Here is a 23,393-nt window from a genome sequence, read left to right as displayed (position 1 = left end):
GTAATGCAATCTGTTTAGGGGAAAGATAAATAAACACGAAATATAAGAAAAAACAACGTGGCGATGGTGGGAGCCGAACCCACGACCTCCGAGTATCGCGTCCCGTGCTGTTCCAACTGAGCTACATCGGCCGCTGTCCCGCCTGCTACTTTCTTGGGTATTAATGTTGTCTGCATTGAGAGTGTTCCACATCACAAATCTTTAATACGCCTGACACACGAGGGCCCATTTATATTTGCGAGTAAGTGCTGCCACACGAGGCAGAAGAACGTTAGCGACCCACTCAACACAAAACTACGGCTAGGTCTAACGAGTGCTCTTTTAGTGAATATAGACAACATATTTCTATGCTATTTGTACAGGACCCGTTATTCCTATAGCACGCAGATTGAATTTTGTATACATTTTATTCAGTGTCTACTTCGTACATCCCCAGTTTTAAAAGATGCCTGTCGCCTTTCATAAGAAATACGCCCTTTGCCGCTGTTAGCCGAAAGTTCTGCATTAGCCTCGAAGGTATGAGTACTCATGCCGATGTAATACACTAATACTTACATATTTGCTCTTAAAATTAGGTTTTATTCATTCGTGATGCATACATATTAAATCTAACGCTTTTTGTTGAGCACCATATTTAAGGTTACTTCAATATTACTGTGTCAAGCGGGCGGGGACACCTCTTGAAGCAGTGTTCGACACAATTAGTTTCTGATATGTACAGTCCGTCAGCCTTATCTTTCGCATGAGAGCCAATGAACGACACAATTTCTAGCCTATCACCACCGGACGTTGCAGACGGCACGAGCCAATGATAAAACTTTAAATCAAAGCATCAAAATGAATGCTTCGAAAACAACGCCCTAAGGGGTGGGTTTCAAGCCTGGCGAGCTTCATCGCGCTTATCTCCAAAGATCGATAATGGCTGGCGGCCGATATGATGCCTTCACGCTATTGTTTCGGCGGGTATAAAATTGATCGCAACAACCCGGCTTCAATTGGGGTTTGCCTGCAGTAGCCAACATGAAGGTCTACATTCTACTCGCCGTTGTCAGCACTGCGTTTGGTGAGTTGAAGTCGGGCCACTTATTTTTGTTACCTTCATCCTTAAGTCTTTGCTTGATATTTGTTGGCCTTCTATCGCCTTTCGAACATTACAGGTCAGTAAATATTGTGCTGCATTAAATTAAACACAGCACGTAATATCCGTATGCTACAACCCAGACACTAGCAGGAAGTTTCGAGTTGCATTAATACAAGTCCGAGCCTTCCACATGCGTCACTGCAATTTACAACTATATTTCTTTCTGAAGGAATGCGCACTTACGATGTATTAGTCGCTCTAGGGAGAGTTTGTATGCTTATTAAACTACATGAAATTCATATTGTTAGGAATAAAACTCTGGCGTGTGTCGTTGGTAAAAGATGGGACAACTACGTTTTCTGTGGAATCATACTTCAATCAGAGAAACTAACTGCTACATTATTAAAGCAAGCACCTCTCACAAAACGCTGAAAATATATCGCAGATGTCGGGAAATAAATCTTCCCGTAGTCTGCACGTTCCCCTCCATTTTTTTCCAGCTCTTTATGTTACATCCTGGATTTCCAATGTTGTGCTAGCATAAAACTGGAGCATTATGCAAGATACAGGCACTGCTGCAATCTTATGACATTTGGGCGCCGTCTTTATAAATGCAAGCCCGACCAAGGCTTCTAATATGTCTTTCTAGCACCCTCTAAGAAGTGCTATTGGAGGGCTAAAATAGGCTATAGTACACACAAAGGTGCAAATAACAATTGTTTTAGATGATGCCTCTAAATAACGTATTTTCTGTCAGATGTGACCAAGAAAAAATAAAATGATAATTGTAAAATTAAAAATTTTTATTCCAGCAGGTTATTGACTTTAAAAACAATTTACTACATATAAAGCGAGCTTACTTCATGTGCAAGCCAAATCCTTGTAATAATGCGCTCTCAGAGCAAAACAGGTCGCCTTAACACGAATGTAAAAAAATATGTTCTGCTTTCGCACCTCATGACACGACTAAAAGCCAATCGGTGTCGTCTAATGTTTATATTTCAAACCGTTATTCATCAACATTGGTAATGATCACTCAGCTAGCCAGAAACCTGCGATGGTCTAAGGCTAAGGAGAAGAACAGTCGGAGATTCTCCTCTTGCTGTACTATGCAAATATCTTCTGTTAGCTTGAACTGCTCTCGAAGAAAATGCTTGAAATAAATAAATGATATACTCGCTACTTAGCTAACACTATTTTGAGCCAAATCAGCTGAGTGTTTGCTTGACTTGGAGGTTTTGATTCGTAAACAAGATAAGATGTTACGGTGCCAGGTGCCACAATATAACAATAACTAAGCATGCTCGGGCAAAAAATCGACTCGCTGTCCTTGTGTTTCACGTTCTCTTATTCACGCGCTCGCACCGCGTTTTGTTCTCATTTAACTGCGGCGCGGCCTCTTCATCTCTTTTTACCGTCACATCTTTCAACCGAGGAAGGGAAGGGGGGACGAAGAGAGTAGGAGGAGATGGACAGACAACGCACCAAATGTGCCCGTGCATACACATACACGAAATTCTGACAGCAAAGGAAACGTTCAACCACGCACAAGAAACGACAATAATCGAAATGTCACAACAAAACAACTCCCAAAACAAAACAGAAATACTTTTGTTTTATTTCTATCAAGGCAGGAGAATGGCAAATCATCGACGTACACAAGCACTTTGACTTCATTACTAAATACAACATAACCACGGATAGTATTATTTCGTAGTACACTGAAACGTCTGAAGAAGACCAATGAAAACCGCCATCACATGCTGTACACGAAATGATAAAAACTTTTGAACTGAAGGCAGAGTTCGCACAACACGATCAACAAACCTTGCTCAGCAATCGACGACCAAAATGCCTGTCTGCTCATTGCGGATTCCGCGTCGTCAGCGGTTGAATAGAGCGTCTTGTGCGGCGGCGTCTGCAATTGTGGGCCTTTATTTCGCGTTTTTATTGACGTTCAAGAAGTTCTCTAATAATGTTCTTTTTCCTTGCCCGCACACATTCAGCTACTTTTATTAGTGATCAAATTAAGTGCATATGGCAGCGCGTTCGATTACACGAAAAGCTTGCGGGATCGGAACAAACACTCAGCGGATACCAGCATACCGGCGGTGCGTACAGCTTCACGACACATATATTTAGTTGCGTTTTATAAATCGATTCCTTCCAAAATGACGTAGCAATTAGTCACATATTCTTTAAAAACTCTTGCCAATTTTTACCGGCCAGCCACTTTGTCTGCGACACGAGAAAAAAGTTGTGGTAAGTTGTGTTCACATGTGTTTCTGTGGATCGCCTTCCAAACTCTCACCCCATACATTTGGCGGTGTTTTAAAACTACGGTGCCTCCGAAATGCCGTTTCATAATTTCACAATTCTGTCTAGGATGCTCATGGTTTCCTTGGTCCAAAAGCGACATCAATGTCCCGTGAAAGTAGAAAACTGCTATGAAACCTTTCGCTTGTATGCATTCCTATTAGTGCTAAGCTTAGATTTCGTCGCCACTGTGCTGCAGCGTCACGAGCGCCCCTTTTGAAAAAAAAAATATTTTCAGTGTTGTCAACGTGTCCAATATTTCTTCCTTCCTTCATGATGATTACTTGCTGGTTGTATAGCAATAGTTTTCAATGCTGCCTACGTGAAGATTGCCGTTCTTTACAACAAACTCATGCCATTTTTCAGGATGGCCGAGACGAACTTCTAATCTTATGGCATCGACTGCCTTTTTGCTAAATTTTCTTAATATATAGGTGGCAGAAAACATTTTGTGATAGTGATATTTTCGAAATAAATTCCAGCTCAGATGCTTCCAAAACACTTATAGAAAATGAGTGAAAGGAGACCGCATGATCGCATCACCCAATCTTTTTGACGACAGAATCTTTCGTTTGCATTAATCCATTTTGTTATATTCACAGCCAATTCCTGGCCCGGAGAACCTCGACTCTCGCTCAGTTCACTGCCTGGTATGTACAATGGTCCTTTAAACTGCTGCAACTTTATTGTCCAGTTGCGCACTAGTGCAAAAGCATTGAAGTTTTTTATTGAGGCACTGCTAAAATATGCATAAATATATATTTGCTGAATTATTTTCGTGGTGGAATAATATCTAAAAACAAGAGAGAGAGAACACATTTTTGCGCACATATTTGCATAAACGCTGGTGCAATACATTTAGATACGTCATGTTTTACGGTCCTAAGCTTCGAGTAAATCAAAGCAGATCTCATATTAAAAAATACAGAACAAAGGAAAGCTTTTTACATGTATTAAATCTGTTAAAATCCTCATCCAAGTATAAAGGTGATATCAGTACTACTAAGCAAACTTACCGCTCTATCTGTAACTGACAGTAAGACCAATCAATGCACATCAACAGCCGAAACTTGTTTTTTAAAATGCAAGGCCATACAACAGTTTAACCCGAGTGCACAAATGAGCGATGCTTATAGCGAAATGCCACCATGTTATCACAGGCAAAAAAAAAAAGAAAGATGCTAGAGACTTTCTCTCGCAGCGTTGGAGGCACGTTTCTTGCTCTTATTTAACGAGACCTTCGTCCTCTGCTTTTGATTCTCATAAAACGAAAGCAACGCTACATTTCCAACTATGTGCATCATACTACACTCAAATCGACGTCGGCGACACCGGGGATTGTCACCGACCGCAGTTTTCATGCCGTGCAAATGGTGAACCATTTAGTTAGCTAGACATGTTTGGGTGCTACGTATTGGCTGGTAGTAATGCCATCAGCTGAGCGGAACAGTACCTGCCATATCTTCACCCGGTATTTGTTTTAGCCGTTGGCTTATGCACAATGCTGCGGCAGCGGGCCTCAATGTAGCCATCCGGAGCTCAGGGCTCAATAATTCCGAGGCACACTTTTAGGCCATTGGTGTGGCATCTATTAGTACCACCATAGATAGGTTGCCATCATGGACAGTTGCAGTCGAATGAGGGGCGAACACTCTTGTTTCTTAAATGAACAATTCCTACAACATAAACGGAAGTTTATGCATATCTCGATTTGTCCCACTATACGTGCTTCCCCAGTTTAACCACCTCTGATAGCAGGTCGCTCGTTTAAAGTAAAATTCATTCAAAATTCATCGACATAATTGCAACCGTAGTTATTTTTATTTTTGCTTCAGTAGAATGAGACGATTACGAAACAAAGCCCTCCTGCACCATGGGTTTTCTTCAATGATTGTCACATTGCACTACAATTGCTTAAGTCATCACAATTTCAGGAACAGGTCATCATTGACTTAAATAACTTGCACACTGACGCCTGCGAGCTGCGTCACCGCATTGTGCTACAGCGTTTACCTGCTTACAGCGGCATGGTGGGCAATCGCTACGACGACGCCGCTGCTGAACTAGTACAAGAAGATTTATCAAGAGTAATTTTAATCCCATTCTCACGACGATATGCAGCAAGACTTGTAGCTACTGAATCATGGCAATTTAAGCACTCTTGTTTGTGTGACCCGGACCCCCATTGCCCAAGTCTACATCGAATAGCCCTACTCACGTCTTCCAAAAACCACACAATTTGAGCAGATGCGATCGTAATTGCCTCCAACGAAGTCGTTTGAATGTAGCGCAAACAAACTACTTTATGCGAAACTTCGGTATTGCTAGCAGCCCTCTTGACTCTACATGTGATGCGTGGGACCATTTGATAACCTCCTGCCAAAGGTTCATTGCACATTGCAGGACATTGCGAGTTAATTTAGGCTTGGTTAAAAACACAGCCCTGCGCCTTGAACACGTTCTCGTTCCTTGGTGTGATGGGTCTTTGGCTACTCGAGGTACAAAGGTCTTAATAACAATTCTCTAAGACACAAGGTTGATAAGACTCTTCGAAACTAAACTGCGTGGTTTTGTGTGTGAAAGTGTATCTCACCACTTTTTAAAGTTTATTTTTCTTCATTTTGTTCTTCATCTTCTCTTTCTCAGCCACATCAGCAGTAGCATGCTAGGATGAGTACCTGGCAGATATCTCCTGCTACCATTAAAATCTCTGTCTCTCTCTCTCACGGGAAGACTGCTTTATTTACAACAAACTGCGCGGATAATAAGGTTGAGAGAATGATGACAACAAAGTTCCGGACGACGTGGAGTACAATGTTTTTTTTAATTATTTATTTATAAATACTCCGATGCAGTACGGATCAAAGCAGGGTGGGGAGAAAATGAAATACAAGCATATAAACACAACTTCAAATTTATAAAATTCATAACCTTTGCAGGCACTTTTCATATATTACTACACTATTCTGAGTAACAGTCTCGCTGTTAAAGTCGTTCCACTCAGTAACTGTTCTAGGAAAAAAAGAATATTTAAAGCCGTTATTTCGCGCATTCAAGGGAGTTATTGTCAGATCGTGCCTTTGTCTCGTGTTATAACCTGAGGAGTGAACAAAATTATTGGAATTATTAATATTATAGTGACCTTTTATGAGTTGAAATAAAAACTTTTCTCGACAGACAAGATTGTGCTCACTAACTGGGTGTAGTCCGCTGCGTTTCACGAGCTCACTGACAGGTGCACGGCCGTATGCGTTAAACAAAAACCTAACTACCTTGTGCTGTAGTCGCTCTAGTTTATAAATGTTGGTTAATGTGAAAGGGTCCCAAATAATAACGACATATTCCAAGAGCGGCGGGATGAGGGAATTGTATGCTAATAGATGACTCTGCAGGGCTTAAAAAGAACTGAATTTATTTTGTCCTGGTACAGATGGTGCCGTTAGCTTCGTATAATTGAAAATATATTGGTATTTTCAGTAATGTAATTAGAGCTTTCATTTCTTCATCAGCACCTCTTTTCGGAAGAAACTGCGTCCAGAAATACGAAACCGGGCCCTGCAAGGCAATGATTCCTATGTGGTGGTTCAACGCCCAGTCTGGCAAGTGTGAAAAGTTCATCTACGGTGGCTGCGGAGGCAACCAGAACCGATACGAGACTAAACAACGGTGCGAAATGACCTGTTCTGCCGATAAACGTGAGTGTTTATTGCAAAACTGAAACTTATGATGCCGTTGAACATTCAATCGACTCTGTTAGTTTAGCGTTCGGGAATCGCGGAAAAGTGTTATTATTGGGCCAAAGTAATATCAACGAGAAATACATTTTCAGTATTCTCAAGGTGCCCAATACTTCTTTCTTCGTTCATAATCTTTAAAGGCTGCTTCAATAGCTGCAGTCTTCAATGCTGCGTACGCGAAGAAACTGTTTTCGTTCGTTACAACAAACGTTATGCCATATTTTCAGGATGCCACAGCTAACATTTATTTTTATGACATCGACTGCTTTTTTGCTAAATTTGCTTAATATATAGGTGGTAGAAAACATTGTGATACTGATCATTTTGAAATACATTCCTGCTGAGATGCTTCCAGAAACATTTGTGTAAAATGCATTAAAGGAGATTAAGTGTGAAGAAGTCTAAAGTCTAGAAATTTCTATTTTTCGATTTCGGAAACTTTTGTTCAAATGATCGAATCACCCAAGCTTTTCGATGACAGAATCATTTCGTTTGCATTGCTTATTTTCTTCAATTAATTTTGTTGGTATATCCACAGCCATTTCCTGGCCCGGAGAACCTCGACTGGCGCTCAGTGCACTGCCTGGTATGTACAATGGTCCATTAAAGTGCTACAACTGTATTGTCACGTTGGGCACTAGTGCGAAAGCATTGAATATTTTTATTAGGGCACTGCTGAAGCATGCATATATAGTTTTGCCGAATTATTTCAGTGTAATGTGACTATGTGTAAAGTGTAAAGGGAGAAAAAAACATTTTTGTTCACATATTTGCATGAAAGGTGGTGCAATATATATATATATATATATATATATTTGTACGTGGCGTTTTAGGGTCCTATATTTTCGAGTAAATCAGAGCATATCTCATTAAATATACAGAACAAAGGCGGACTTTTTAGATGCCCTAAATCTATTAAAATCTTGATCAGCCATAACTTTCATACTCAGTACTACTAAGTCAATTTACTGCTCAATCTGTACCTGGCAGTGAGACCAATCAATACACGTCAACAGCCCAAACTTGTTCTTTAAAATGCAAGGCCATACAACAGTTTAATCCGAGTGCACAAATGAGGGATGCTGATTGGGGAATGTCGCACATTTTCACTGGCAAAAAAAGATGGTGGAAACTATCTCTCGCAGCGTTGGAGGAATGTTTTTTGCTCTTATTTACCGAGACCTCCTCCTTCTGCTTCTAATTCTGATATAGCGAAAGCAAAACGCTACATTTACAGCCACGTGCCTCATACAACCCTCAAATCGACATCGGCGACCCCGGGGAGTGTCACCGATCGCATTTAGAATGCCACGAAAATGTTCAGTCAATAGGCTAGCTAGACATGTTTTGGTGCTACGTATTGGCTGGTAGCAATGCCATCAGCTGAGCGGAGCAGTACCTGCCATATCTTCACCCGGTAGTTGTGTTAGCCGTTGGCTTATGAACAATGCTGCGGCAGCGGGCCTCAATGTAGCCATCCGGAGCTCAGTATTTATTAATTCCGAGGCACACTTTTCTGCTTTTGGTATTGCACCTATCAGTACCACCACAGATGGGTTGCCATAATTGACAGGTGCAGTAAAATTATGGGCGAACATCTCTATTACATAAAGAGAAAACAATTTATACAACATAAAAGGTAGTTGACGCCTATCTAGGCTTGTCTCTCAATACGAGATTCCCCAATTTAACCATCTCTGAAACCAGGTTGCTCGTTGAAAAGTAAGGGTCATTCAAAACTGATTGACCTAATTACAACCGAAGTTATTTTTATTTTCGACTCAGTGCAATGCGACCATCACCGAACAAAGCCCTCCTGAACCATGGGTTGTCTTCAATGATTGTCGCGCTGCACAACAATTGCTTAAGTCATCACGATTTCAGGAACAGCTCATCATAGACTTAAGTAACCTTCACACTGAGGCCTGCGAGCGGCATCACCGCATGGTGGTACAGTGTTTACCTTCTTACAGCGGCATGGCGGGCAATGACTACGCCGACGCCGGTGCTAAATTAGTACATGAAGATTCGTCAAGAGTAATTTTAATCCCATTCGCACAGAGAGATTCCGCAAGACTTGTAGCCACTGAATAATGGCAATTGTAGCGCTCTCTTTGGTGCGACCTAGATCACAAATACCGACCTCTACATCAAATAGATCCAACCATGCTTCCGAATTCTACACAATTTGAGCAGATGCCATCGTATTTGCCGGCACAGAATTCGCTTGAATATGACGTGCATAAGCTACTTTATACATAAAATCAGTATAGCTTGCAGCCCTTTTTACTCTACATGTGATGTGTGTGACGATTTCGAACATTTGACAACCTCCTGCCAAAGGTTCATGGCACATCGCAGGACACAGTGAATTATTTTGACTTGACTAATGACACCGCCCTGCGCCTTCAAAGCGTTCTCGGTCCTTGGTGTAATGGGTCTTCGGCTACGCGAGCTACAAAGGCCTTAATAACATTTTTCAAAGACACAGGGTTGATAGCGACTATTTGAAGCTCATCTGCGTGTTTGTGTGTGTGAGAGCGTGTCACAAACTTTTTTGCTGTTGTTTCTTTCGTTCATTTTCCCCTTCGCCTTCTCTTCTCTGTCACCCACGTCAGGAGTAGCATGCTAGGACCAGTACCAGGCAGACTTATTTACCTTTTACCATTAAAAAAAAAATTCGAGGACACCTTGGCGACTAAAGAGATGACAGGCGAAAGCTTGAGTGCTACAGACTGCTACGCAACTGTTGCGCATATATCAATGAATATTGCTACGAGCAAAGCGAGCGACTACTCTTTCACATTCTGCGAGTGCAATTATGCAGTGAATTCTGCTTGGCAGCAACCAGATCGCGCTCCTTGTATCTTCGCAGTTGTACTACGTTTGTTATTGTGTGGTTGATTTTATTGGTGGCGCGGCATTAAGTACTAATGAATAATTATTTATGGAACTGAAAATAATTAGTAAATAATATTAAATAAATAATTACTGATCAGTTAATAATTAGTAACTTGTGATTAGTACTCATTATATATTTATTTATATGTGCTTTATAAACAAGCAGTGATTTGTAAATAAATAATTTGTTACTAATATTTAATTTATATTTTATTGTCATATGGCGATATAAGGCGTGCGTTAGCGCATACTACGGTGGTGCTCTGTGATTGGTCCAGACCTCCATGACGTCATCCCGTCTAGACCAATCAGAGCTGCCAAAGCGTGACACTTTTGCTGACGACAACGTTGAGGCAATAAATGCTTTCGCCTTAATATATATATATATCTCTTTCTGTCGGGCGGACTTCGCTAATTACAAGGAACTACGCAGGTAATAAGTTTCGGAGAATAGTTACAAAAAAAGCTCTTACCGACCTGGAGTTCAATGCTAAGTTATTAATAAAATCTGTGGGGCTTAAACAGAATAGAATTGGCTTTGTCCTGGTGCAGAAAGTACCTTTAGCTTCGTATGATAGAAATATTATTTGTATTTTAATAATAATAATATCAATAATGATATTCTTTAATATCCTTATTATTTTTTAATTGTGCAAATATTGCTCTGATTTTTTTATAAGCACCTGTTTTCGGAGGAAACTGCGACCAGAAATATGAAACCGGACCATGCATGGCAATGTTTCCTATGTGGTGGTTCAACGCCCAGTCTGGCAAGTGTGAACCGTTCATCTACGGCGGCTGCGGAGGCAACCAGAACCGATACGAGACTAAGCAACAGTGCGAAATGACCTGTTCTGCCGAAAAACGTGAGTGCTTATTGCAAAACTGAAACTTCAGATGCCGTTGAACATAGACTCGACTTTGTTAGTTTAGCGTTCGGGAATCGCGGAAAAGTTTAAATATTGGGTCAAAGTAATATAAACGAAAAAATATGTTTTCAATATTTTCAAGGTGTCCAATATTTATTTTTTCTTTCATGATCATTAACTGCTGGTTCTAAAGCAGCAATTTTCAATGCTGCGTACGTGAAGGTATGGTTTCCGTTCTTTACAACGAACTCCATGTCATGTTTTCAGGATGCCGAAGCTAAATGTTACACTTATGACATCCTTTTTGCTAAATTTGCTTAATATATAGGTGGCAAAAAACATTTTGTGATACTGATCCTTTCGAAATTAATTCCAGATGAGCTGCTTCCAGAAACACTTGTGTAAATGCATTAAAGGAGACTAAGTGGGAAGAAGTCTAGTAAAATTTTCATTCTTCGATTTTGGAAACTTTTGTTTTAATGATCGCATCACCCAAGCATTTTGATGACAGACTCTTTTCGTTTGCATTACTTATTTTCTTGAATTATATTTTTTGCTATATTCCCAGCAATTTTCTGGCCCGGAGAACCTCGACTGGCGCTCAGCGCACTGCCTGGTATGTACAATGGTCATTTACTCTGCTGTAATTATATTGCCATGTTGCGCAGTTGTGCGAAAGCATTGAAGCCCTTATTAAGGCACTGCTGAAGCATGCATATATATAATTGTTGAGGAGGAGGAGGAGAAGGAGGAGGAGGAGGAAGAACATTTATTTCCGCCGAATATGGTGCATTAGCCACCTACGTGTCCGCACGCAGGCGTCCGGGGAGGCAGTCTGTCACACCGCGGCCAGAGGACACCCGGCCTCGTCTAGGAGAAGAGGACTTCAGCCTCCGCCGCCAGGCGGACGGCGAATCGCTGTGTTTTTTCGTCGGAGCTTCTTAGCGTGGTCTCCCATTCATCGCTAGTTTTAATCGCGTTGCGCCCTGGGGCACGAACGCATCTCCATATTATATGATCTAATGTTGCCACGTGGCTGCAAAATTTACAAATTTCGGTTTATGCACCGTCCCTCTTCCGCCCTCTGGCACCCGTCCAACTCCTCCACAGGGGCGAAAAGAAATTTCGAGCTTGGAGTCTTCTCCAGTCGTACGATTCCTTTTTACTCAGGGATCTAACCGGTGGCGGATATATCCTCCGGTCTTTCTTCAAGTTGTCGGTTACATCCCTAAAGGTACCTATACATTCTTTGGTTTTAGATGTTGTGGAGGCGTCCGCAGCACCCCGAGGTAGCGAGGAGCGGGCGAGCATGTGGGCAGCCTCGTTGCCGGCGAGACCGGCGTGTGCTGGGGTCCAGATTATGGTCACGCTTACGGCGAGAGACGACTCGTTCAGAAGTTTTGCACCACGATTGCTGACTCTACCCTTGCTAAAATTTCTAACCGCCGCTTTGCTATCGCTGATGACGTGTTTCACGCCTGGTCGTGCAATGGCAATGGCTATTGCAATCTCCTCCGCCTCTACCGGCGGTAGATCTCGATTTCTTTCTATTCCTATGGCGATCCCAGTGTCCAATAGGGCGACCGAGGTTACGTCGCCTTCTTTCCCGATCGCTGCATCGGTGTAGGCGACCGATCCCGGCGGGAGTTTGTCCAATTTGTTAGCGAGGTGCTTAGCTCTGCTTTTCCTCCTCCCCTCGTCGTCTACGGGGTGCATGTTCTTCGGTATGGGCGAGACGTATAGATGCTTTCTGATTTTTCGATCTATGCTTTCTCTGACACTTTCGCCTTCCCCGGGCGCTAGTAGGTTTACCCAACCGAGGATTTGCCTACCCGCCGCCGTTCCTGCGAGTCGCTCTCTCTGGGACAGCCTGACCGCCACAGCCAGCTCTTTCCACTCATTATGCAACCCCATTTTCTCTAGAATGTCGTTAGAAGTAGTTATGGGGAGTCCTAGAGCGCACTTCGTGCATCTCCTAATTATGGTGTTTAATTTGTGTTCTTCGGTCTTGTTGATATTTAGGAATGGAGTCGCGTAGCACATTCTGCTCGTGACAAAAGCTTGTACGAGTCTGAGTCTACTAGCCTCCGTGAGACCACTCCTTCTGTTGGACGTCTTCTTAAATACTCTGACTACGAGCTCCGCCTGATCTTTTAATTTCTTAATTAGGCTTTTGTTACTACCCCTGCGGTTGATAATCATACCTAATATTCTAATTTCATCTACTTTCCGGACTTCGTTTCCGTTGACTTTAATTTTGATATCTGGAGTTATCTTCCCACTACTTCTGGTCATTACCAGGAGCTCCGATTTTTCTGGCGAACAGCATAGACCTACGTCCTCTGCGTGATAGCTGATTATATCTGCTGCCTCTTGGAGCCTGGATGTGATGTACGAGTCGCTCCCTTCGCACATACAGACGGTCACATCGTCCGCGTAAATGCTTAGTTTTAAGTCATCGAGATGGCCAAGCTTACTGGGGAGCTTCCTCATTACGATGTTAAAAAGGAAAGGTGAGAGCACAGCCCCCTGCGGAGTGCCTCTGTTACCTAGCGGGAACTCCTCCGAAGATAAGCCCTGAAAGCTGATGATCGCCGTCCTGTCTCGCAGGAATGATCTAATGTAGTTGTAGGTTCTTTCGCCTACTCTAAGCTCAGCGAGCCCGTCGAGAATGGCGTCGTGACTGACGTTGTCAAAAGCTTTCTTAAGGTCTAAGCCTAGAATAGCTTTCTTATTTTTTTTCCTGAAGTCTCTGACAACATCGTTATGTAGTCTGAGCATGGTATCTTGCGTACAAAGGCCGGGCCTGAATCCGACCAATTCAGCCGGCCACGCATCATTCTCTTCGGTGTATTTGGTTAGCCTCCTCTGAATAACTTTCTCAAGTAGTTTGCCTACGCAGGATGTTAGTGATATTGGGCGGAGATTCTCCAAGCCCGGTGGTTTTCCCTGCTTGTGGATTAGGGTGATCTTAGCCCTCTTCCACTCTTGGGGTACTTGACCACTCTCCCACACCTGATTTAAATATTTGGTTAGGGCATGGATCGATTCGTCGTCCAGATTTGCGAGCATCTTGTTATTAACGAGGTCCGGCCCGGGGGCCGAGCGTCTTTTTAGGCCGTGCAGCTCCGCTCTGACTTCTGCCACTGTTATGGACGCGTCAAGCTCGCTGTTCGCCGGTCCGTTGTAATCTCTGTAATGCGCTGTGGCGGAGGGAGCTATGTACATGGACTTGAGCTTGTCAATGAGCTGTTTGTCCGTACCCTTAAAGTTATACCTCGCCTTGACCTGTTCTATATTGGCGACCGTTTTGGACTTAGTCGGGTCTATCAGGAACCTGAGCAGTTGCCACGTCTTGGCCCCATTCATGGTGCCCTCCATCTCGTCGCATTTGTTATCCCAACGTTGCGATTCGAGTTTCCGGGCGTATTTTTCTATTTCGACGTTTTGTCTGGCTATCTCTCTTCTGAGATTGCGGTTCCACTTTTGCTTTTTGAGCTTCTTCGTTAGCTCTTCTTTCTTTTTGAACATGCCGAATAGCCTGCTATCCATCGCTTCAGGCAGAGCTTCGCCTTTGATTTCTTCGGTGGCCTCGTTGACATGGGTAATTAATTGGGTGGCCCAATTTTGAATGCACTCTATATCTCCAATTTCTTCCCGTTCTCTGATCTGTCTGAATTTATCCCAATCCACTTGGGTTTCCGTCCGACACACAGCGCGCTTAACGCTCACTTTCCTACTTAGTTCTACCTCTAGCACGTAGTGGTCGCTACCTAGATCCTGATGCTTGTTCGTCCACTTGACTATGCCAGTTCTATGGCAGAGAGTCAAGTCCGGGTTTGTGTCCGCTGACACACTGTTGCCCACCCTCGTCGGGCATCTAATGTCGTTAGCGATGTAGAGGTTTGACTCAGTGATAATCTTCCAACAGCGTTTGACCCTTCGGGCTGCTGGCCGTGTAACCCCATTCTCGATGTCTGGCATTAAAATCGCCGGCTATTATTAGTGGGTTCTTACCTGCCAGGCTAATCGCTCTCTTAAATATCGGGCCCAACCTCGCCTTCGTGCACTTCGGGGAGCTGTTGAATTATTTTACTGGAGGGGTAACTATGTGTAAAAGGAAAAGCGAGAAAACAAACTTTTTTGCGCACATATTTGCATGAAAGCTGGTGCAATGCATTAGATACGCGGCGTTTTACGGTCCTAATCTTAGAGTAAATCAGAGCATATCTCATATTACAAAATACAGAACAAAGGTTGACTTTTTACATGTCCTAAATCTTTTAAAATCTTGATTTGCCATAACATTGATACTCAGTACTACTAAGCAAATTTACCGCTCAATCTGTACTAGACAGTAAGACCAATGAAAGCACACCAACAACCAAAACTTGTGATTGAAAATGAAAGGCCATACAACAGTTTAACCCGAGTGCACAAATGAGCGATGCTGATAGTAGAATGTCGCATGTCTTCACTGGCAAAACAAAAATGGTAGAGACTCTCTCTCGCAACGTTGGAGGCACGTTTTTTGCACTTGTTTAACGAGACCTCTTTTCTCTGCTTCTAATTCTGTTATAACGAAATGAACGCTACATTCCCAGCTACGTGCATCAGACTACCCTCAAATCGACGTCGGCGACAATGGGGAGTGTCACCGACCGCATTTCTCATGCCGTGCAAATGTTGACCCATTACGCTACGTATTGGCTGGTAGTACTGCTATCAGCTTAGCGGAACAGTACCTGCCATATCTGCACCCGGTAGTAGTATTAGCCGTTGGCTTAGGCTCAATGTTGCTGCATCTGGCCTCAATGTAGCCATCCGGAAATCAGTGTTGAATAATTCCGAGGCACACTTTTAGGCATTTGGTCCCTATCAGTACCACCACTGACAGATTGCCTTGATGGACAGTTGCAGTCAAATGATGGGCGAACGTCGCTGTTACATAAAAAAAATTCAACAACATAAACGGCAGTTTATGCGTGTCTCGGCTTGTTCCTCTATACGAGACTCCGCAGTTTAACAATGTCGGAAAGCAAGTTGCGCGTTGAAAAGCAAGGGTCATTTGAAACTCATCGACATTATTACAAACAAATTTATTGTTATTTTCGCTTCAATGAAATGTAACCATAAGGGAACAAAACCCTCCTGCACGATGGGTTGTCTTCAATGACTGTCGCGCTGCACAACAATAGCTTAAGTCATCACGATTTCAGGAACAGCTCATCATTGACTTAAGTAACCTTCACACTGAGGCCTGCGAGCGGCATCACCGCATGGTGGTACAGTGTTTACCTTCTTACAGCGGCATGGCGGGCAATGACTACGCCGACGCCGGTGCTAAATTAGTACATGAAGATTCGTCAAGAGTAATTTTAATCCCATTCGCACAGAGAGATCACGCAAGACTTGTAGCCACTGAATAATGGCAATTGTAGCGCTGTCTGTGGTGCGAGATAGGCCACCAAACCTCTACATCAAATAGACCCAACCATGTCTTCCGAATTCTGCACAATTTGAGCAGATGCCAGCGTATTTGCCTGCACAGAATTCGCTTGAATGTGACGTGCATAAGCTACTTTATACATAAAATAAGTATAGCTATCAGCCCTTTTTACTCTACATGTGATGTGTGTGACGATTTCGAACATTTGAAAACCTCCTGCCAAAGGTTCATTGCACATCGCAGGACACAGTGAATTATTTTGACTTGACTAAAGACACAGCCCTGCGCCTTGAACACGTTCTCGGTCCTTGGTGCAATGGGTTTTCGGCTACGCGAGCTACAAATGCCTTAAAAACATTTCTCAAAGCCAATCTTTGAAGCGCATCTGCGTGTGTTTGTGTGCACACGTGTGTCACCTACTTTTTTTTTGTTAATTTTCTCTTCGCCTTCTCTTCTCTGTGACTCCCATCAGAAGTAGCATGGTAGGACCAGTACCAAGCAGACATCTCCTTTTACCAATAAAAAAAAAATGGAGGACACTTTGGCGACTAAAGTGATAAAAGGCGAAAGCCTGAGTGCTACAGTTTGCTACGCGACTGTTGCGCATGTGGCAATGAATGGTGCTACGAGAAGAGCGAACGACTATTCTTGACGTTCTGCGAGTGCATTTATTCAGTGAATTCTGCTTGGCAGCGTAGAGATCGCGCTCCTGGTATCTTCGCAGTTGTTCTACGTTTATTTTTGTGTGGTTGATTTTACGGCTGCGCGGCATTAAGTAGTATTGAATTAATTAGTTATAGAACTGAAACTAATCAGTAAGTAATAATTAATCAATAATTAGTAATCAGTACCTAATTTCTAATTAGAAGGTAATTAGTTACTGATTAGTGTTCATTATGACAAAATTAATCGTTGTTTGTGAATAAACAGTGATTAATAAATATATTTGTTGATAATTAGTGATTGATCATTAATTGCCATATGGCCATATACTGCAGTATGCGAGATATGGCCATATGGCCATATCTCGCAAACTGCGGCGGTGCTGTGCGATTAGTCCAGACCTCCATGACGTCATCACGTCTCGACTAATCAAAGCCGCCAAAACGTGACACTTTTGCTCACAACAACGATGAGGCAATAGAGGCTTCCGCCTTAATATATAGATGTATATATAGTACAGATAATACCTTTATCTTTGTATGATAGAAAATTATTTGTATTTCTAATAATAATAACATTAACAATATTATTCGTTAATATCTTTATTTTTTTTTCAATTGTGCAATTAGTGCTTTCATTTTTTTTCATCAGCACCTGTTTTTGGAGGAAACTGCGCCCAGAAATACGAAACCGGGCCCTGCAAGGCAATGATTCCTAAGTGGTGGTTCAACGCCCAGTCTGGCATGTGTGAACCGTTCATCTACAGCGGCTGCGGAGGCAACCAGAACCGATACGAGACCAAGCGACAGTGCGAAATGACCTGTTCTGCAGAAAAACGTGAGTGCTTTCTTTTTTATATGGGAAAGTAAAACACATCAGAGAGCAACTCCTCATTTCTCAGCAACGTGAACACATTTGCCTTTCCCATTTTAGAAACGTGCCTCTTTCATTCTCTCTTTTCAGCTATTTCGTTGCCCGGAGAACCTCTAGAGGCGCTCATTGCACAGCCCGGTATGTAAATTTGTACTTGGTTAAAATGGCCTTAATATCATGCCATTTTGCGCGTAAAAAGGAAATGAAAGAAATGTTACAATTAAACTCTGCTATGTATGCATAGATGTATTTCCAGATATAATTTGATAGGATGATGCATTGCTGCATTACTTATAAGGAGGCGACGTTCTTCGGAGTGCTGTTGACAAGTGAACATTGAAGCCAATTTTAAACAACATAGAGCTAGGCGAGATACATGCTTCGCCTAAATCTTTAAGCGATCTCCATAAGTGTACTCAAGAAACTCAGTAGTTCAAAGAAAGTTTCCGCTCAGACGGCGCTAAAAATGAAACTTTAATTGCCCACAACACGAGGCGGAGGTCGGTCAAATATTTAGGGGAATCCCCCAAGGTGGAGTAGATTTGTAATAAGAGAGTAATTACTCATTGCATCCACCCAAGCGGAGCCATACGGCTACAAAGGAAAGCTATACAGCTTTCTCAGAAACTTCGTAGTTAAAGAGAAAAAAAAAAGAAAAAAGCTCAGTCGGTAGAGCGACTGCCCCGGAAAGGCGGTGGTGCCGGGTTCGATTCCCGGATCAGGACGGATTTTTCTTTAACTACGAAGTTTCTGAGAAAGCTGTATAGCTTTCCTTTGTAGCCGTGTGGCTGCGCTTGGGTGGATGCAATGAGTAATTACTCCCTTATTACAAATCTACTCCACCTTGGGGGATTCCCCTAAATATTTGGCCAACACCATTCCCACTTCGAGTTATAGATAAATTCGCTCTCGCCCTACCATCTGATCTGCTGACCGTCCTGGTTAGCTCCGTCGGTAGAGCGACTGCCCCGGAAAGGCGGTGGTGCCGGGTTCGATTCCCGGATCAGGACGAATTTTTCTTTAACTACGAAGTTTCTGAGAAAGCTGTATAGCTTTCCTTTGTAGCCGTATGGCTGCGCTTGGGTTGATGCAATGAGTAATTACTCCCTTATAACACGAGGTGGAATGGGGTTCTGCATAATGATATGCTATAATCCAGTATCCTCCATGCGTGCCAATGAACCGATACTGAATCAGTAATGTCACAGTCTGGGCATTTGGAACTGTGTATCTCGCTGTATCCTGTCTTTGTAGCACTTTTTTTCTCCAATTATGATAGTTTAAATTTTCTTCCCTCAGCAACTGTGGATGATGTTTGCCGTCGTCCCCCGCACTCCGGTCCTTGTATGGCTTCCTTCCCTCGCTTCTACTACGACGCTCAGACAAAGCAATGCCGGCCATTCATCTACGGCGGCTGCGACAGCAACGGCAACAACTTCGAGACGATGCGCCAATGCACGCGTGTCTGCGCCCCTCCGGCCCCTTGGCGGCCCGAGCCCCTGCTCCCATAAAAGCCTACATTGCACTTACTGTTTCTTGATTACGAGTGCCATAGGTTTTCAATCGGGAATGTTCAAGTTGAGATGAATTGACAAGTACTTTCTAAATATTTAGTTGTAAAGATGACAAAGCTGCTTGTAGAATATGTAAAGCATTGAAGACACATTAATAAATCTGATTTACACGACTGGCATCTTTGTTTCTTTTTTGCATGATTTGACACCTTGTGCAGCGGAAAGAGGGCGTGGGCGGTCTAAATGTGACAAGAAAATGAATAGTTCCTAACGGGCTGACTTGCACCAAACAGATTTTATGCGGCCTGAAACACCACATTTTCTGAAAATGAAGCTGTCACATTTGAAGGTGCGAAACGCGGAACAAACCTTCCACGGGACTATCAGCATGAGACACAGAAATCGAATTGCTAACGGCGCATAGATGGACGCCTCATTCCCAACCCCTGCATTGCAGTAAACCTAAAGGAGAAATTCAATAATACGCTGAAATTGCTCTTGCGAAAATAAGGAGGCGCCTGTTGAGCTCCAGCAAAACTATTCACTGATCTTTTTGCCCCATACTTGTGTATTCAACAATATCTATAATAAAATAAAGCAACTTTATTTTCGGTTTTCATTCAATGGCAGACTTAAGGTAGCATTTCTCGCAGATAACTTCGATATATGGCGTAAGTGTCCCTTTCTTAGTGTTATTCTGAATAAATTTTTATAAATTATAGTTGACACAGAACAACCAGCCTTCCAATAGAAAAATAAAATAATCTAAACTAACCTGCATTCATCTTCATTTCGGCAGATCTTGACTGGCAGTTCGACGTTCAAGATTTTCTTTGTGGGCATTTACCTTGAAAACATGGTGTGAAATTAGAGGCAGAACAAGCAAAATAGTGGAAAATTTTACATAAAAATAACAATCTGTTTGAAAAATGACCTTTAATATAACATTAAAACGCGGTTCACAATTTTGTGTTCATTAAATGGTTCCTCTAAATATAATTTCTAAATACAGTCCATCTTACTAAGCAGCGCTTTAATTTTCCAATGCAGGAAACCGGTGATTACACTCCGTATGATGGGCGCCAAGTATTTAAAATGAAGGCGGCAACAAAATAGCTCGCAGCGCGTAGGAACCATACATCCAAACTTGGCTTCAAATGGAAAAGAAGACAGGTTATAAAATGTTACGAAATCAAGCACAGCCAGATCTACTCATAAGAGGTTTCTTGTCAGATTCGGCGTAATAGCTTGAACTGCTTCAAGCCTCCTGCAATTTCTTCCTTCCTCAACTTTGCACTGTACAATAAACTACATAATATTGTTACGAGAGAGGTTTCATTTGTCGGAGGACAAACGTCGAGGACCCAGCAGTATCCACTTGCGTGTCCCAGCACAAGCCACTTCTTCGTTGACGTCATCTTCCCTTCACTTAACTTTTCGCAGAGCTACGGCCGTTTTTGATGAGGCGAGAGATGCGATAATTGAGATCGCTAAGCTGGGCAAGAACAACAAATGGTCCATCGTAGTGGCACAGCAGCTTATGCAACTTTTGCAACAGACCCCGCTTCCTGATAGGCTGATAGCATAACCAAATCTCCAGGCTCGTATATAACGTGAGGGTGGTGGGAATCGTACTGTGCTTTAGAGCAATCTTGTGAGGCTGAGATGCGAAGGTGAGCAAGCCAGCTGACTTCTTCGGCGAAGAAGATTGTCTCGGCTGCATAGTGGTCTTCGTCACTACTGGCAGAGAACGGGAGGATGGTGTCCCATGTATATCATCGGTGGTTAGCGTAGAGCAGGAAGAATAGGCCTGCTACGGTTTCCTTCCCTTGGAACCCAATTTGTTACCCTAACCGACGATCGGATGTCTTCTCTACTCACTACACACCCTGCCCATGCCCATTTCTTCTTGATTTCCTGTAGAATGCTTATAACTTGAATTATTTATCTCACACACTCTGCCGGCTTCCTCTCTGTAGTGTTTGGCTGATAAGAAAACAGCCAGCTCATGGACACGTGTCGGCGTTGGGGTGCCGCCCCCTTGTATCCGCCCCCTTGTCACCGCTTTGTATCACGATAAAAGCGTACTGCACTGTGTTTGTCGTGGGCAGTCGATGGCCAGCGGGATTCTCGGCCGGATCACAATAAACCTCTCTCTCGGTTACTGCTTGGCTGCCGTGGCGTGCTTCCTCCAAGACATAGCATCCTCCTGGCGACGAGGATGGGATGACTGCCTCCACAGGGGCCGTGAAAATTGAAGTTAAAGCCAGCGTAAAGCAGCCACTGCTGAGCGACCCGAACGCATCCAGGATTGTGACAATTGGGCGAGTGGAACCATTCGATAAATCTCAGTCAGATTGGGAAACATACGAAGAGAGGATTAATGCAATCCTGCGTGTGAATAACAATCCACACAGCAGCAAGGTAGACGCCTTTTTGAGTATTATGTGACCGAAGACGTAAAAATTATTGAAGAGTTTAATCGCACCTAATACTCCGGCTAGTCAGTCCTTGTCCAAACTTCAGAAAGCTTTACGAGAGAATATTTCACCCAGGCCATCAGTTATCGCAGAAAGAGCAAAGTTTCGCCGGAAAACATAATTAGAGACTTACAGCATTGCGAAGTTCGGGGCAGACCTCAAGGAATCCGCAGACACATGCGACTTCGGAGCGAACCTAGAAGGAACTGTGAGGGACAGGTTCATGTGTGGCTTGGCCAGGGCCGACATGCAAAAGAGGCGTTTGGTTGAGGATGCGTCACTGACATTCAAAAAAGGCAGTTGAGATTGCGTTATCAGTAGAGGCGGCTACGAAGAATGTAACTGAGTGCCGGCCGACTGGAAGAGCTCAAGAGGGCCTCCAAAATTTTGCTACAGAGAGCAGCCACGCACGAGAAGACTCGCCATGCTCTAGATGCGGCTCGCGTCATCGCAATCATAACTGCAGTTTCGGAACAGCGACGTGTTTCCGATGCCATCGTGTAGGTCAAATCGAAAAAGTGTGCCGCTCTCAGCCGACGTCTAATTCGCACACTACGAAACGTACCGGACAAGATGCGCAACGAAAAGACTGAAGGAGGCAAAGCTTCGGCGCGTTCGAGACAGAGGATGATGTAGAGCCACTGCTCCTGGCAACGCTGGACAGAGCGCGGCAAGAACCGATATGTTTCACAATGTGTGTTCAAGGGATGCCGCTCAAAATATAAGTAGACGCGAGGGCAGCAGTATCGGTGATGCCGTATCAGCTTTTTCGCTCCTCTTTTCTGCAGATGAAGTTACGCTCGGCTTCGGTAGTGCTGCGTACGTAAACAGAATAGTTCGTGCGCCCAGAGGGGTGGTAACAACGAATGTGAAGCATCGGAGTCAGTCTCTCCAGCTGCCTCTGCACATTTTGCGCCAGGAGGGACGTGCTCTCATAGGAAGGGAATGGGTGCATCAGCTCCGGCTCGACTAGAATAGCGTCAATCACATGGATGCACAAGGTCGCCGCACCCTTAAGGAAGACTTGAATCGGCACCCCCAGTTGTTCGTCGATGAACTTGGAGAAGAAAGGGGAGCAAGCTCAACTGTCCATCAAGCCGGATGTACAGCCAAAGTTTTGTAAAGCTAGGAGCATTCCTTTCACATTGAAAGCAGCAGTGGAGAAAGAACTGGAGAAGTTGTTGGGTCTTGGTGTAGTTGAGCACATGTCTAACAGTCATTTCGCCTCACTAATTGTGGTAGTGGTAAAGAAAGATGGTAGCGTACGCATATGCGGAGATTACAATGCTTCGTTGAACCCATATTTAAACATCGACAACTATCCATTACCAAGGATTGAAGAAATCTTCGCCACTCTTGCGGGTGGTCAAGCTTTCTCAAAGATTGACATGAATCATACCAGCAAGTGGTAATGGACAAGGACTCCCGCGAGTACTTTACGATGAATACGCACAAAGGGTTGTTCGCAGTAAATCGCCTAGAGTTCGGGATTGCATCGGCCGCAGCCATT

General features: G+C 43.4%; 1 protein-coding gene across 2 annotated transcripts; it reads left to right on the top strand.

Annotated features, from left to right (window-relative positions):
* Window positions 1–1,009: 1,009 nt before the first annotated feature.
* On the top strand, window positions 1,010–20,709 carry LOC146193545 (boophilin-H2-like). 2 transcript variants are annotated; one of them, XM_084602797.1, is made up of 9 exons: window positions 1,010–1,063; window positions 4,000–4,047; window positions 6,907–7,092; window positions 7,673–7,720; window positions 10,716–10,901; window positions 11,473–11,520; window positions 17,668–17,853; window positions 17,980–18,027; window positions 20,454–20,709. In XM_084602797.1, the coding sequence occupies exons 1-9, from the start codon at window positions 1,021–1,023 to the stop codon at window positions 20,462–20,464; spliced, it is 804 nt and encodes a 267-aa protein (XP_084458923.1). In that variant the 5' UTR covers window positions 1,010–1,020; the 3' UTR covers window positions 20,465–20,709. The 2 variants fall into 2 exon arrangements, with proteins under 2 accessions (XP_084458923.1, XP_084458922.1); XM_084602796.1 differs by lacking the exon at window positions 20,454–20,709 and adding an exon at window positions 19,189–19,576.
* The last annotated feature ends 2,684 nt before the right edge of the window (window positions 20,710–23,393 follow it).

This window comes from Amblyomma maculatum, chromosome 4, assembly GCF_055883805.1.
Source record: "Amblyomma maculatum isolate TAMU_Amacu chromosome 4, ASM5588380v1, whole genome shotgun sequence".
Taxonomy (NCBI): Eukaryota; Metazoa; Arthropoda; class Arachnida; order Ixodida; family Ixodidae; genus Amblyomma; species Amblyomma maculatum.
This window is presented reverse-complemented; position numbering and strand designations above follow the sequence as displayed.

Coding starts and splice junctions, on each gene's coding strand:
- LOC146193545 (XM_084602796.1), top strand. CDS start 1,021: ATGAAGGTCTACATTCTACTCGCCGTTGTCAGCACTGCGTTTG. Junction 10,902..11,472: donor GACCTGTTCTGCCGAAAAAC/GTGAGTGCTTAT, acceptor CTATATTCCCAG/CAATTTTCTGGCCCGGAGAA. Junction 17,854..17,979: donor GACCTGTTCTGCAGAAAAAC/GTGAGTGCTTTC, acceptor CTCTCTTTTCAG/CTATTTCGTTGCCCGGAGAA.